Source organism: Lissotriton vulgaris, chromosome 4_1 (assembly GCF_964263255.1).
Source record: "Lissotriton vulgaris chromosome 4_1, aLisVul1.2, whole genome shotgun sequence".
NCBI lineage: Eukaryota > Metazoa > Chordata > Amphibia > Caudata > Salamandridae > Lissotriton > Lissotriton vulgaris.
Genome location: NC_141691.1, coordinates 2,075,460,103 through 2,075,475,742, shown reverse-complemented (window position 1 = coordinate 2,075,475,742; position 15,640 = coordinate 2,075,460,103). Strand labels below are relative to the sequence as shown.

General features: G+C 49.9%; 1 protein-coding gene across 2 annotated transcripts in view; it reads right to left on the bottom strand.

The window, feature by feature from the left end:
* The window catches only part of CPSF1 (cleavage and polyadenylation specific factor 1), a 324,374-nt gene that overhangs the window by 296,569 nt on the left and 12,165 nt on the right, over window positions 1-15,640 (bottom strand). For both annotated transcript variants that reach the window (XM_086966520.1, XM_086966519.1), the window contains exons 3-5: window positions 14,912-14,939; window positions 14,131-14,264; window positions 13,222-13,302 (exon numbers count right to left, since the gene is read on the bottom strand). In XM_086966520.1, the coding sequence (XP_086822646.1) occupies window positions 13,222-13,302; window positions 14,131-14,264; window positions 14,912-14,939 (243 nt within the window). The remainder of the gene's footprint in view (window positions 1-13,221; window positions 13,303-14,130; window positions 14,265-14,911; window positions 14,940-15,640) is intronic.

The following is a 15,640-nucleotide window of genomic DNA, read 5'->3' as shown; positions in this document are numbered from 1 at the left end:
TCCAGCCAGCCTAGTGTGGTACCAGTCCCACCAGGAGCAGCCTCCCTAACTGCTCAGCCCATCTCTAATTGCCAACACTCATCCACTCAGACACCCAGGCATTCCACGCATCACAGGCACACCAACATTCTATGACCAACTCACACTCTGGCTGAGCAGCTAGAGGCAGCAGGGCTGGAATACATGTTATACAAATAAGTAGGGTATAACATTATCCCTTTTTCCTTAAACAAAAGCAAAAAGGAAACATGAGAACTATACACAGGTAAAGTAATGGAACGAATCTCAAAGATGCAGCCAAAGGACAGAGCATCAAAGAAGATAGAACTATAAAAACAAGAAAGGATGGTTACAATACAGCATCATAAGGTTGAGCAACAATATCTACCAACGTCCTCCATGCAAAAATATGAAAACTATTTGAAGAGTGAGCAAATAGTACAATCCTGTAGGAATATAAAATGTAACATTTGAAGTAAATACTGTAAGCAAATGCATACAGACGCAAAGGACAACACACCCTGCAACTACAATCCCAAAAACAAGCACTGGCGTTGCCAATAGGTCTCGCAGTAGGAAAGTTGGAGCTATTGGTTTTGTAAATGACAAAGCCCTTTATGTATTTAAAATGATAACCAAAGTGAAAGGCATTGTTATTTGCAATTGTAATGGCTCCAACTGTCGTACTGCGAGACCTATTGGCAACGTGAGTGGTTTTTCGTGTGTGAGTGGCGTTGTGTGTGTGAGTGGCGTTGTGTGTGTGAGTGGCGTTGCGTGCGTGAGTGGCGTTGCGTGCGTGAGTGGCGTTGCGTGCGTGAGTGGCGTTGCGTGCGTGAGTGGCGTTGCGTGCGTGAGTGGCGTTGCGTGCGTGAGTGGCGTTGCGTGTGTGAGTGGCGTTGCGTGTGTGAGTGGTGTTGCGTAGTTGCGTGGCGTTGCGTAGTTGCGTGGCGTTGCGTAGTTGCGTGGCGTTGCGTAGTTGCGTGGCGTTGCGTAGTTGCGTGGCGTTGCGTAGTTGCGTGGCGTTGCGTAGTTGAGTGGCGTTGCGTAGATGAGTGGCGTTGCGTAGATGAGTGGCGTTGCGTAGATGAGTGGCGTTGCGTAGAGTGGCGTTGCGTAGAGTGGCGTTGCGTAGAGTGGCGTTGCGTAGAGTGGCGTTGCGTAGTTGAGTGGCGTTGCGTAGTTGAGTGGCGTTGCGAAGTTGAGTGGCGTTGCGGAGTTGAGTGGCGTTGCGTAGTTGAGTGGCGTTGCGTAGTTGAGTGGCGTTGCGTAGTTGAGTGGCGTTGCGTAGTTGAGTGGCGTTGCGAAGTTGAGTGACGTTGCGAAGTTGAGTGGCATTGCGTAGTTGAGTGGCGTTACGTAGTTGAGTGGCGTTGCGTAGATGAGTGGCGTTGCCTAGATGAGTGGCGTTGCCTAGATGAGTGGCGTTGCCTAGATGAGTGGCGTTGCGTAGATGAGTGGCGTTGCGTAGATGAGTGGCGTTGCGTAGTTGCGTGGCGTTGCGTAGTTGCGTGGCGTTGCGTAGTTGCGTGGCGTTGCGCAGTTGAGTGGCGTTGCGTAGGTGAGTGGCGTTGCGTAGTTGAGCGGCGTTGCGTGGGTGAGTGGCGTTGCGTAGTTGAGTGGCGTTGCATGTGTGAGTGGCGTTGTATGTGTGAGTGGCGTTGCATGTGTGAGTGGCGTTGCATGTGTGAGTGGCGTTGCATGTGTGAGTGGCGTTGCATGTGTGAGTGGCGTTGCATGTGTGAGTGGCGTTGCATGTGTGAGTGGCGTTGCATGTGTGAGTGGCGTTGCATGTGTGAGTGGCGTTGCATGTGTGAGTGGCGTTGCATGTGTGCGTAGTTGAGTGGCGTTGCGTAGTTGAGTGGCGTTGCGTGGTTGAGTGGCGTTGCGTGGTTGAGTGGCGTTGCGTAGTTGAGTGGCGTTGCATGTGTGAGTGGCGTTGTATGTGTGAGTGGCGTTGCATGTGTGAGTGGCGTTGCATGTGTGAGTGGCGTTGCATGTGTGAGTGGCGTTGCATGTGTGAGTGGCGTTGCATGTGTGAGTGGCGTTGCATGTGTGAGTGGCGTTGCATGTGTGAGTGGCGTTGCATGTGTGAGTGGCGTTGCATGTGTGAGTGGCGTTGCATGTGTGAGTGGCGTTGCATGTGTGAGTGGCGTTGCATGTGTGCGTAGTTGAGTGGCGTTGCGTAGTTGAGTGGCGTTGCGTGGTTGAGTGGCGTTGCATGTGAGTGGCGTTGCGTGTGTGAGTGGCGTTGCGTAGAGTGGCGTTGCGTAGAGTGGCGTTGCGTAGAGTGGCGTTGCGTAGAGTGGCGTTGCGTAGAGTGGCGTTGCGTAGAGTGGCGTTGCGTAGAGTGGCGTTGCGTAGAGTGGCGTTGCGTAGAGTGGCGTTGCGTAGAGTGGCGTTGCGTAGAGTGGCGTTGCGTAGTTGCGTGGCGATGCGTAGTTGCGTGGCGTTGCGTAGTTGCGTGGCGTTGCGTAGTTGCGTGGCGTTGCGTAGTTGCGTGGCGTTACGTAGTTGAGTGGCGTTGCGTAGTTGAGTGGCGTTGCGTAGATGAGTGGCGTTGCGTAGATGAGTGGCGTTGCCTAGATGAGTGGCGTTGCCTAGATGAGTGGCGTTGCGTAGATGAGTGGCGTTGCGTAGATGAGTGGCGTTGCGTAGTTGCGTGGCGTTGCGTAGTTGAGTGGCGTTGCGTAGTTGAGTGGCGTTGCGTAGTTGAGTGGCGTTGCGTAGTTGAGTGGCGTTGCGTAGTTGCGTGGCGTTGCGTAGTTGCGTGGCGTTGCATAGTTGCGTGGCGTTGCATAGTTGCGTGGCGTTGCATAGTTGCGTGGCGTTGCGTAGTTGCGTGGCGTTGCGTAGTTGCGTGGCGTTGAGTGGCGTTGCGTAGTTGAGTGGCGTTGCGTAGTTGAGTGGCGTTGCGTAGTTGAGTGGCGTTGCGTAGATGTGTGGCGTTGCGTAGGTGAGTGGCGTTGCGTAGGTGAGTGGCGTTGCGTAGGTGAGTGGCGTTGCGTAGTTGAGTGGCGTTGCGTGGCGTTGCGTAGTTGCGTGGCGTTGCGTAGTTGAGTGGCGTTGCGTAGTTGAGTGGCGTTGCATGTGTGAGTGGCGTTGCATGTGTGAGTGGCGTTGCATGTGTGAGTGGCGTTGCATGTGTGAGTGGCGTTGCATGTGTGAGTGGCGTTGCATGTGTGAGTGGCGTTGCATGTGTGAGTGGCGTTGCATGTGTGAGTGGCGTTGCATGTGTGAGTGGCGTTGCATGTGTGCGTAGTTGAGTGGCGTTGCGTAGTTGAGTGGCGTTGCGTGGTTGAGTGGCGTTGCGTAGTTGAGTGGCGTTGTATGTGTGAGTGGCGTTGCATGTGTGAGTGGCGTTGCATGTGTGAGTGGCGTTGCATGTGTGAGTGGCGTTGCATGTGTGAGTGGCGTTGCATGTGTGAGTGGCGTTGCATGTGTGAGTGGCGTTGCATGTGTGAGTGGCGTTGCATGTGTGAGTGGCGTTGCATGTGTGAGTGGCGTTGCATGTGTGCGTAGTTGAGTGGCGTTGCGTAGTTGAGTGGCGTTGCGTGGTTGAGTGGCGTTGCATTTGAGTGGCGTTGCGTGTGTGAGTGGCGTTGCGTAGAGTGGCGTTGCGTAGAGTGGCGTTGCGTAGAGTGGCGTTGCGTAGAGTGGCGTTGCGTAGAGTGGCGTTGCGTAGAGTGGCGTTGCGTAGAGTGGCGTTGCGTAGTTGCGTGGCGTTGGGTAGTTGAGTGGCGTTGGGTAGTTGAGTGGCGTTGCGTAGATGAGTGGCGTTGCGTAGATGAGTGGCGTTGCGTAGATGAGTGGCGTTGCGTAGATGAGTGGCGTTGGGTAGTTGAGTGGCGTTGCGTAGTTGAGTGGCGTTGGGTAGTTGAGTGGCGTTGGGTAGTTGAGTGGCGTTGCGTAGATGAGTGGCGTTGCGTAGATGAGTGGCGTTGCGTAGATGAGTGGCGTTGCGTAGATGAGTGGCGTTGCGTAGATGAGTGGCGTTGCGTAGATGAGTGGCGTTGCGTAGTTGCGTGGCGTTGCGTAGTTGAGTGGCGTTGCGTAGTTGAGTGGCGTTGCGTAGTTGAGTGGCGTTGCGTAGTTGAGTGGCGTTGCGTAGTTGCGTGGCGTTGCGTAGTTGCGTGGCGTTGCATAGTTGCGTGGCGTTGCGTAGTTGCGTGGCGTTGCGTAGTTGCGTGGCGTTGCGTAGTTGCGTGGCGTTGCGTAGTTGCGTGGCGTTGAGTGGCGTTGCATAGTTGAGTGGCGTTGCGTAGTTGAGTGGCGTTGCGTAGTTGAGTGGCGTTGCGTAGATGTGTGGCGTTGCGTAGGTGAGTGGCGTTGCGTAGGTGAGTGGCGTTGCGTAGGTGAGTGGCGTTGCGTAGTTGAGTGGCGTTGCGTGGCGTTGCGTAGTTGCGTGGCGTTGCGTGGGTGAGTGGCGTTGCGTAGTTGAGTGGCGTTGCATGTGTGAGTGGCGTTGCATGTGTGAGTGGCGTTGCATGTGTGAGTGGCGTTGCATGTGTGAGTGGCGTTGCATGTGTGAGTGGCGTTGCATGTGTGAGTGGCGTTGCATGTGTGAGTGGCGTTGCATGTGTGAGTGGCGTTGCATGTGTGCGTAGTTGAGTGGCGTTGCGTAGTTGAGTGGCGTTGCGTGGTTGAGTGGCGTTGCGTAGTTGAGTGGCGTTGTATGTGTGAGTGGCGTTGCATGTGTGAGTGGCGTTGCATGTGTGAGTGGCGTTGCATGTGTGAGTGGCGTTGCATGTGTGAGTGGCGTTGCATGTGTGAGTGGCGTTGCATGTGTGAGTGGCGTTGCATGTGTGAGTGGCGTTGCATGTGTGAGTGGCGTTGCATGTGTGAGTGGCGTTGCATGTGTGAGTGGCGTTGCATGTGTGCGTAGTTGAGTGGCGTTGCGTAGTTGAGTGGCGTTGCGTGGTTGAGTGGCGTTGCATTTGAGTGGCGTTGCGTGTGTGAGTGGCGTTGCGTAGAGTGGCGTTGCGTAGAGTGGCGTTGCGTAGAGTGGCGTTGCGTAGAGTGGCGTTGCGTAGAGTGGCGTTGCGTAGAGTGGCGTTGCGTAGAGTGGCGTTGCGTAGAGTGGCGTTGCGTAGAGTGGCGTTGCGTAGAGTGGCGTTGCGTAGTTGCGTGGCGTTGCGTAGATGAGTGGCGTTGCGTAGTTGCGTGGCGTTGCGTAGTTGAGTGGCGTTGCGTAGTTGAGTGGCGTTGCGTAGTTGAGTGGCGTTGCGTAGTTGAGTGGCGTTGCGTAGTTGCGTGGCGTTGCGTAGTTGCGTGGCGTTGCATAGTTGCGTGGCGTTGCATAGTTGCGTGGCGTTGCGTAGTTGCGTGGCGTTGCGTAGTTGCGTGGCGTTGCGTAGTTGCGTGGCGTTGAGTGGCGTTGCGTAGTTGAGTGGCGTTGCGTAGTTGAGTGGCGTTGCGTAGTTGAGTGGCGTTGCGTAGATGTGTGGCGTTGCGTAGGTGAGTGGCGTTGCGTAGGTGAGTGGCGTTGCGTAGGTGAGTGGCGTTGCGTAGTTGAGTGGCGTTGCGTGGCGTTGCGTAGTTGCGTGGCGTTGCGTAGTTGAGTGGCGTTGCGTAGTTGAGTGGCGTTGCGTAGTTGAGTGGCGTTGCGTAGTTGAGTGGCGTTGCGTAGTTGAGTGGCGTTGCGTAGTTGAGTGGCGTTGCGTAGTTGAGTGGCGTTGCGTAGTTGAGTGGCGTTGCGTAGTTGCGTGGCGTTGCGTAGTTGCGTGGCGTAGAGTGGCGTTGCGTAGTTGAGTGGCGTTGCGTAGTTGAGTGGCGTTGCGTAGTTGAGTGGCGTTGCGTAGTTGAGTGGCGTTGCGTAGATGTGTGGCGTTGCGTAGATGAGTGGCGTTGCGTAGATGAGTGGCGTTGCGTAGGTGAGTGGCGTTGCGTAGTTGAGTGGCGTTGCGTAGATGTGTGGCGTTGCGTAGATGAGTGGCGTTGCGTAGGTGAGTGGCGTTGCGTAGGTGAGTGGCGTTGCGTAGTTGAGTGGCGTTGCGTAGTTGAGTGGCGTTGCGTAGTTGTGGCGTTGCGTAGTTGCGTGGCGTTGCGTAGATGAGTGGCGTTGCGTAGATGAGTGGCGTTGCGTAGGTGAGTGGCGTTGCGTAGGTGAGTGGCGTTGCGTAGTTGAGTGGCGTTGCGTGGCGTTGCGTAGTTGCGTGGCGTTGCGTAGTTGCGTGGCGTTGCGTAGTTGAGTGGCGTTGCGTAGTTGAGTGGCGTTGCGTAGTTGAGTGGCGTTGCGTAGTTGCGTGGCGTTGCGTAGTTGCGTGGCGTTGCGTAGTTGCGTGGCGTTGAGTGGCGTTGCGTAGTTGAGTGGCGTTGCGTAGTTGAGTGGCGTTGCGTAGTTGAGTGGCGTTGCGTAGTTGAGTGGCGTTGCGTAGTTGAGTGGCGTTGCGTAGATGTGTGGCGTTGCGTAGATGAGTGGCGTTGCGTAGGTGAGTGGCGTTGCGTAGGTGAGTGGCGTTGCGTAGTTGAGTGGCGTTGCGTAGTTGAGTGGCGTGGTGTTGCGTAGTTGTGGCGTTGCGTAGTTGCGTGGCGTTGCGTAGTTGCGTGGCGTTGCGTAGTTGCGTGGCGTTGCGTAGTTGCGTGGCGTTGCGTAGTTGCGTGGCGTAGTTGAGTGGCGTTGCGTAGTTGAGTGGCGTTGCGTAGTTGCGTGGCGTTGCGTAGTTGCGTGGCGTTGCGTGGTTGAGTGGCGTTGCGTGGTTGAGTGGCGTTGCATGTGTGAGTGGCGTTGCATGTGTGCGTAGTTGAGTGGGGTTGCATGTGTGAGTGGCGTTGCATGTGTGAGCGTTGCGTGGTGTTGCGTAGTTGCGTGGCGTTGCGTAGTTGCGTGGCGTAGTTGAGGGGCGTTGCGTGGTTGAGTGGCGTTGCGTGGTTGAGTGGCGTTGCATGTTGAGTGGCGTTGCATGTGTGTGTGAGTGGCGTTGCATGTGTGAGTAGCGTTGCGTGGTTGAGTGGCGTTGCATGTTGAGTGGCGTTGCATGTGTGTGTGGAGTTGCATGGTTGAGTGGCGTTGCATGGTTGAGTGGCGTTGCATGGTTGAGTGGCGTTGCGTGGCTGCGTGGCGTTGCGTGGCTGCGTGGCTTTGCATGTGTCAGAGGCTAAATGTAGCACAGGGAGACCTCCAGCGGTAAGACAATCAAAAACAACTTAGAAAACATTTCACAGTATGAAGAGATCAAACTCATGAACGAGCGTGATACACCTCAGCTAAAAATCATGATAAATAACAACACACATTAGAAGTGAAACTGCAAGTACAGAAGGACCAGCTTTGCTTGTTTAAAACTCCCACTTCAGGCAGATGAGTGTAATGTGTAAAGCGTCTTGTGCACATGAGCAGATCGGAGTCTGGAAGCAAATACAAACAAGAGGAATGACTGAGGCACGTTGGTGTGAAGCACATCAAAGGGCTTCTCCTCCCCTAATTAGGTGAGGAGAAGCCGGTCGGGAAACTGAAAGTACGGCCGGCCTGCAGCCGGCCATGAATAATTAGGGGAGGAGAAGCCCTTTGATGTGCTGGGCTGGCTGGCCCTGAATGCGCGTGCATGTTATCACGTGGTTCACGGGCACTGCATGAAAACCGCGGGGCTGAAAGCCCTTTGGTTTGAAGAGAAAATAGCCGACTTGAATTCTCCCCATTTCCCATTCCTTCGGAATGGTAAAGGCGAGACCTAATAAGGAAACAAAATGTGTATGGGTCGTCACCCATAGAAACACCCGTTTAGGAATGTACCTTGGTACTGCGCGCAACTTTAAATGGAAACGAAGTCCATTTCCCAACCCAGTGTAAGATTTAACCGAGGTACATATGTATGGGTAACTAACCATGAAACATAAAGACGTCATTAGAATGTGCAAGAGAAGATACAATCTTAAGCTTATACTAAACATGCACAAAATTGTGTCATCACAACAACAAAAAACCTAAAAATTACAATATCCATAGGACACTACTGAACTGTGCCCATGCCGGTAAACGATGTCTCGCCCGAGTTGTGGTAAGAAAACACTTTCCCTGCACAAGGAAGAAAAAAACACAACACAAACCAAATATCTAGACATGTTTCTTTCACACCTGTGTGCTAAGTCTCACACAAGATTTCTACAAACAATGAGTAAACAATGGGAATAATGAAAGAAATGCAAAACCACCAATGAAGAGCTGTAAAGTGCACACAGGTGCATTTCAATATACACCCTGGTTACATTACACTAAATCAGTCTCGTGAGAATGAACTAAATGCCCCATAGCAATGCCTAACAGTGCGACCTGTAAGTAGAATTTATTAACACAGAACACGGTAATATGGTAAATAAACTAGGCATTACGAAATGGTTACTATATGATGGATCTAGTCCCCAAAAACAGATCTTCTGTAAAATGAACCCATCCTCGTCGCCAAAAATATAGACTCCAGCCAGCATAGTGTGATACCAGCCCCACCAGGAGCAGCCTCCCTAGCTGCTCAGCCCATCTCTAATTGCCAACACTCATCCACTCAGACACCCAGGCATTCCACGCAACACAGGCACACCAACATTCTAAGACCAACTCACACTCTGGCTGAGCAGCTATAGGCAGCAGGGCTGGAGTACATGTTATACAAATAAGTAGGGTATAACAGATTTGCCTGCAGTCTTTGTTTTATTTCACAAACCAAGTTGTATTTGCTTGCAAGGCATTAAACGCTTATAAAATACAGCATTTAAAAAGAGCCAATAAATGTACCGAAAGAGACAATATAATTATAGAGCGAAAATTGAGAGACAGACCAGCAAAACAAATCTAACATACAAAAGTACACTGCATTTCTAACAATAATGCTAACACTGGGTATTTCAGCACAGGTCCATATTCAACTACAGTGGACAAAATTCTGCCAGTGATGTAAAGTTGTCATCAGTAAATGTTTTCGTTGGCTCTTCCAGCGTTTCAAAATGCCCTTTTTAGGGCTCGCCTACTAGACAGCACATTGGTGGTCTAAAGGAAGACATTTTATTCGTTTTTAGTGAGCTTAGACACCGCCCATTTCTTATCAATGGTTGGCTCCATTCTCCCTCTCACTTTCTTGCTTCTCATTTGTCAGTGTGTGTGGGCTTTCCTCCCACTTCTTGCGTTTGTCCCTCCCCTGAAGCATGGATGCATTACTTTGTCCTTACACTTCTCGCTTTTTCAGGCACTACTTTTTTCTTTTTGTTAATGTCTTCGAGAGTTCATGTTTTCCAGTTGTCTACTTCGTGTACCCTCCCCTTCACGCTGTCCTCGCCCTTGTGCGATGCTCCGGTGTTGCTTTCTCGCCATTGTGCTTCTCCCCCCACCTCCATGTTCTGTTCTCTATTGTTTACCACAGCAAACATACCTTTCTCCCTTTCTTCCCTCCTCGCTCCGTTTGTGTTGTTTTTCCCTTTGCATGCCCCCTTCCGTCTGTCTTCTATGACGCTTCGCCCCCACCCAGCCCCCACGATGCTTCTGCCACACCCACTTTTTATGATGTTTCTCCCTCCACCCGCCCATCTGGTGCTTCTCCCCTTTCCTGTGCACAGTCGGAATGCCTACTCCTTTTCATCCCCAAAAAAAAGTGTGTCCAATTGTTCTTTTTGCTTTTCAGGGATAGCTGTCTTCATTAAATATTACACTTCACCATGCTGTTTGAAGTGTTTCCTCTTTACCTAAAGTGTTACACTACAAAAAAAGCTTCCTACAAGCTTTTGCACCTGGGCTCTCATCCTGTCCTTGGTGTCGCGTTTCATCCTGCCTGCTTGCTCTCCATCTTACTTCTCTCACCACACACTTTACTTTTACATTTTCCAAAAACCTAACCCCAGCTTTGGAATTCTTATTGGGAAAAAATAATAAAACTTTGGGAATGTTTGGAGGTCGATTGCCATTTTTGATGGTGACATTTGTCAAACTTTTCAACATTGACAGGAACTGCTGTGACGGCTGTTACTGCCAATGTGTGGCGTGTCTGTGGGTCTAGCTGACACTTGGTGGGCGGGATGTCCGGCAGTGTGACGGAGTGAAGTACTCCTTCGCCCTGACGGACATTTAACTATCCACCAAACTCTAAATCAGGGCTTTAGTCTCCAACATATACCAGCTTAACAAGTCACTTAACTGAGAGCCAGCTCTCTTGAATGCACTGAAGGCTTCCTCTGTGAGCTTATTAGGTGGCTCATATATTTCACAATCTTCCCAGTCATAGGAAATATTACTTAGAAGTCACCTGCCTACTTGTTAACCCCACAAGCTCTTGCAGGGGGCTTCACATATCTGGGGGGCTGCAGATGGGTCCTCAAAGTCAGTAAGGTTACAAACATTCTAAATATCTTTTTAATTGCAGTCTCCTTGCTTTTTCTCCTGTTTTTTTAGTCTTCTTGCCGCTCTTGCCTGCCAACTTTTTCCTGCCTAGCCCCATCCACCAACTCCCAACACCCTTCCATCCTCCCAGAACCTACTTAATAGGGCCACAGAGCATCCCCGTAGAGCAGGCCCCACGCCCAGCTCTCCATGTGCTGCTGTATCGCTCTTACTACTGTTTTTTCCTTGCTTTTTGAGTGCGTTCTTTGCCTGTTCCTCTTTTTCACTGCTTCCTCCTTACTTTTCCTGTTTTATTAGTGCCTCCTCCTTACTTTTTCCTTGTTTTCCCTGCTCTCCTCCATTTCTTGAGTGCCTTTTGCTTGCTTTTTCCTCTTTTTCACTGCTTTCTTCTTGTTTTTTCCCCTCATTGATGCTCATGCCTGCCACCTTTTTCCCGACTTTGCACATCCTGCCCCCACCTACCAGGGCCTGCTTAATGGAGGCCACAGCAAGACCCCATGTAGAAGGCCCCAGGCCCAGCTCTTCCCATGTTGCTGCTTCGCTCTTACTCCTGTCTTCTCCTTGTTTTCACTGCTTTCTCCTCATTCCTTCCCTCATTACCGCTCCTGCCTGCCGTCTTTTTCTTGCCTAGCCACGCCATTGCCTCTCAGCAGCCCACCCTCATCCCAGGATGTACTTAAATTGAGGCCACAGTGCGACCCCATTGAGAAGGCCACAGACTCAGCTCTGCCTGTGCTGCTTCATCTCTCTTGCTGCCATCTTTTCCATTGATTTTTCCCCACTTTTTGAGTGCCATGTCCTTGCTTTTCCCTAATTTTGACTGCTTTCTCCTTGCTTTTCCCCCCGTTTTGAGTGTTTTCTCCTTGCTTTCTTTTTCATTGCTTTCTCCTTGTTTTCTTTACTCTGGCCAAACTAATGCCGGCTTCGTCCACCAGAGATCTATGCCACACTGACTGCTGAATGCTTCATAACAACTGACTACAGCAGCTTTTCCTCACCACAGATTCTTGCAGTAACCACTGGACCCGCTCTGGACTATCTTCCAGAGACTACTTTACGCAATTACTTCTCACACTTCCAGACAACAGATGCATCCTTAACCTGATTAATTCAGGGACCCTGCACATCTATATCTGGGATTCCTGTCACATACTACGCCACTGTTATAAAAAAAAAAGAGTAACCTGGTCCTGATGAAGATCTGAACACTCCAACAGGCCGAAATACCGTTGACTAACAGCGAAAACCTCGGTGCTAGCTCCTCGCGGATACCCACCTTGACTTTACCTGAATATATTGTCATTCATTGTTTGGGTATCTTTACTATGTAAATTTCACCACCAATTGTCTTTTTGTTGCGCCCTTTCACGTCGCTGTACATACTTCCCCACGTGTCACTTGTGCCATCACCATTTCACGAGCACTTGTGCACAGTATCCCACAAGTTACATGGCATTTAATGTAACGCAGTGCTGTTCTTCTACATGTCAGAAAATATGAAGTTATTTATAACAAATATATAGGATTACAGGAACTCAATTTTATGTTGTCAAATTGCACTTTTGTCTCCCTGGTTTCTCCTTCTGCTCCCAACAACTAATTGTGCTGCTTTAAATCGTCCACAATCTCCCAGCGCCCAAGGCCTACCTTAATGGAGGCCGCAGTGTAACCCCATTGAGCAGGCCCCAGGCTCAGCTCTTCTGTGCTCATTCTTCGCTCTTGCTTCTGACTTTTCCTTGCCTTTTCCCTTCTTTTTGAGTGTTTTCTCCTTGCTTTCCCCTCATGGTCATTGCTTTGTGGTGGTTCTTCCCTTGTTGCTGCTTCTGCCTTCTGTCTTTTTTCCAACCTAGCCCCGCCCACTGCCCCCCAGAGACTTTCCCTCCTACAAAAACCTACTTAATGGAGGCCGCAGTGCGACTCCATTGAGCAGGCACTAGGCCCAGCTCTCCAAGTGCTGCTGCATCGCTCTTGCTCCTATCTTCTCCTTGCTTTTCCCTTGTTTTCACTGCTTTCTGCCTTTCTTTTCCCCCCTATTTTGGAGTGCCTTCTCCAAACTTTCCCTTTGTTTTCATTGCTTTCTCATATTCCCTGCCTGTTTCAGTGACTTCTCCTTGTTTTCCCCTCGTTGAAAAAAAACCGAAAAACAGTTAGAAACTCCTGTGCCTTGCACGCTTTATAAATCCTTGACTGATCGACGGATTGATTTTCCCAAGCCTAAGGGGATTGTGGCAAAGATGGCGAGTATGTTAATTTTGGTCTGTGTGGCTACGATGCCCTTTGAGGAAATCAGCACGCAGTGTCCCCTGCACTCCATTTACTCTGACATTCTGAGAGCAGAGATAAATTAAGAAGAACCCCTAGACCACACAGTATTTTGTAGGGAGAGGAAATCTCCCATCCACCTACAAGTAGCTGACAAATCAAAGAACTGATCATAAGAAATGGCCATGGACACATTGTGGCTGTTCCTGTTTGAGAGAACATCGGTGAGAAAGAACTGAGAGAACAGGGGTGAAGAGGTTCTCTATAGAGCACAAAAAGGGTAAAACTCTGGAAGTAATAAAGTAATTTCCAAGCAGATGATGTTTGCACTTGCAGGCGCTTGTCGAGCATTATGGAACACCTCTGCGCACACCAGACTTTTGCCCCCACTCCTGGAATTCACAAAAGAGCAAGAGACCCTTTTCTTCAAAGAATGCCATATTGATCATGGATAAAGACCCTTCAATCTTCTAAGACCGGGCAAAAGGATCACTGCCACCCTAAGCCCTCTAACTTTTGTATATAATCTTGTATTATTCTACCCCCCTCCCTCTCACAATCAGATCTAATCCCATCAATTATTTGCGCAATGCTCTATTGCTCCCCGAGAATGTTTGCGCTACAGGAATAGTAATACATACCCGTAGCTCCGGCTCTTCAAAGTAATGGAGGGACAGCGTTTTTAGGTCATGGGTGCCTGGGTCATACTCCACCACACAGAGCTGTAACAGATAGAAGGCATTAGAATGGAGGGGGGCAGAAGAAGTCAAAACAGGGAACAAGAATGGCACGCTGAGTTTAAGGAGTCACACTGGGGCCATGCATTGCATGTGGAGCATGGGGACACACGAAAATAAATTAACATTTAATAAGTGGAGAATTCAGAGGAACAATTACTGATTTATAACGTGCCTGTCGTTTCACAGAACTAGGAACGATTAGAAAGAGGGGGGGCAAGATGGACAGAAAACAAAGGGGAAAAAACACCATGAGTGGGTAGTCCCAGAAAGTGCACAATCGTGACTGCAATGTTTTGATTTAGGTCCACTGAACAGTCCTTAAAGGGTCCCAAAGAACAGCACCTCTCTCTTCCCATGAACAAATTGAAGGGGATTGGAGTAGCTTGACCAAGACTGGAGTCAAGCTGAGGAAACCTGCAATACTGTCAGAAAGAATACTCTTCAAACGGAGACAGAATGGAGGCCACCGGTAGACCAGACCGGTACCTCTGCACCCAGAAGGTGTAAAGTACCAGGGGGCACTTAACTGGCACTTGTAGCAGAGTGTGAACTACAAACCAGTGTAATTTATACACTAAAGTGGTTTGGAGTTTATTTAAATGATGCCTATGACTTCATTACTTTTGTTGGCAGTCATAAATACAGTCATAAGAATAAAGGGATGAGCTCAGTCAAGACTGATCTCTAGGAAACGGGGAGGGACCTCGAAAGCCAAAACGACCAATAGGGAGTGCACACTGAGGGACATAATAAGATTCAGCCAGAGTGAAGAATAGTTGACAAGCAGGAACCAAAAACGTCCCAGAGTACCTTAGCATCCTTGAAGCTCAGCAGCAATGCGTCTCTCTTGCCTCCCGCTAGCTGGACGCTAGCCATAGACATGATATTTCCAAAGAAAGAGAAATTTGCTTGCAGCTCCAGCTTCTCCTTGTGCCCTTTATTTTCTGAACAAAAAAGAGAAGTTAGTTTCGGAATGCACAGTAAGGGCACTGCCGGAGAGTGCAACACAAGATTTAAAGTAAGCTTTAAAAAAACAACAGATAACTGGACACTGAAAGAGAAACTCTAAAGGAGGGAGATTACAGAAGGAGACAAAAAGAAATGCTCAAGCAGTGACCGGTGTGAAAGCAAACACTGCGCAGAAAGAAACAGATCTGAAGACAGTCATGCACTAGGGTTCCCTTCAGTTAGTAGAAAACTGTGCCCCCTTAGGAATGCGGAGACTGGATTGAGACCAGGTAGCTGAACCTAGCATAAGCCAGGTGACCATTAGTTTGACAGGTGGATGGAGACCTCAAGATCATCAGTGTCAGAAATCAGCAGGAGGCTTAGTGAGGCACCCCTAAGCAAAGCATCGGACTAGGTGTGGGGGCAACTAAACTATTCAAACACAGGGGCACAATCCTATTCCCCACTAGAGGCGAGAGATCACAGGACACCTGTAGGAGAGGTCCAAGCAAAGCAGTGAAAGGAAAGCAGGAGTCAAAGCAAAGGCGGGTGGGTTATCCAAGGGCAAGTCGCATGGGCAAACAGATCCAGCAGTCCCCAACCTCCTCCCACACTCCAAGGAACACAGCCCCCCTGTTATTACCTGTACTTTTATCTCCTTTGCTGGAGCTCTGGAAGGAAACAAAAAAATTAGCATGAGCAGAACATACTCTGCAAATGGAAAAAGCATTTTAACAGCAACGGCAGTGTTTAGTGCCTTGTCTGACTGGTTCAGTCTTATTCAAGGCCCAGTCATAAAATACCATAACATTGTCAACTCAAAATATATCAGTGAGAGATCACCTTATACCAGAAGCTTCCTGGTTATGTGCAAAGTTTGTGTAGAAGGAGCAGTGGTGAAAGCTCCCTGCAGAGGCACTAGGAAACAGCACCATCAAAAAAACTATTGGAGAGCCTGAAAACATCAAATGAAACACTTGGTCACAAAGCGGCCTTCATGAGCTAGTCAATATGTACTTGGCCTTAGACTGATGATTAACTGTAGCCAAAGATCATTCTTTACAGACAAATGCAAAAATGTGTCAGTACACTGAGTGTTCCTGATGTACAAAGCAGATAGATTTTACCTGCAATGCCTGCCCTAGGAACTCCAGAAGACCAAGAACAACCAATACCCACACATAAGATGTCTGCCACAGGGACACAGCTGCTGTGATGCAAGGGGAGCTATGAAACATTGACATCCTGCCTGACACAGTTTTCTCACCTTTTAAATGAGATCATGAAAGTCTTCCTGCAAAAGAAAGATTTGGGTTTCACCGCTCAGAAAAGCGGATTCATCAGGTAGGATCCTATTAAGCAAAACGCACAT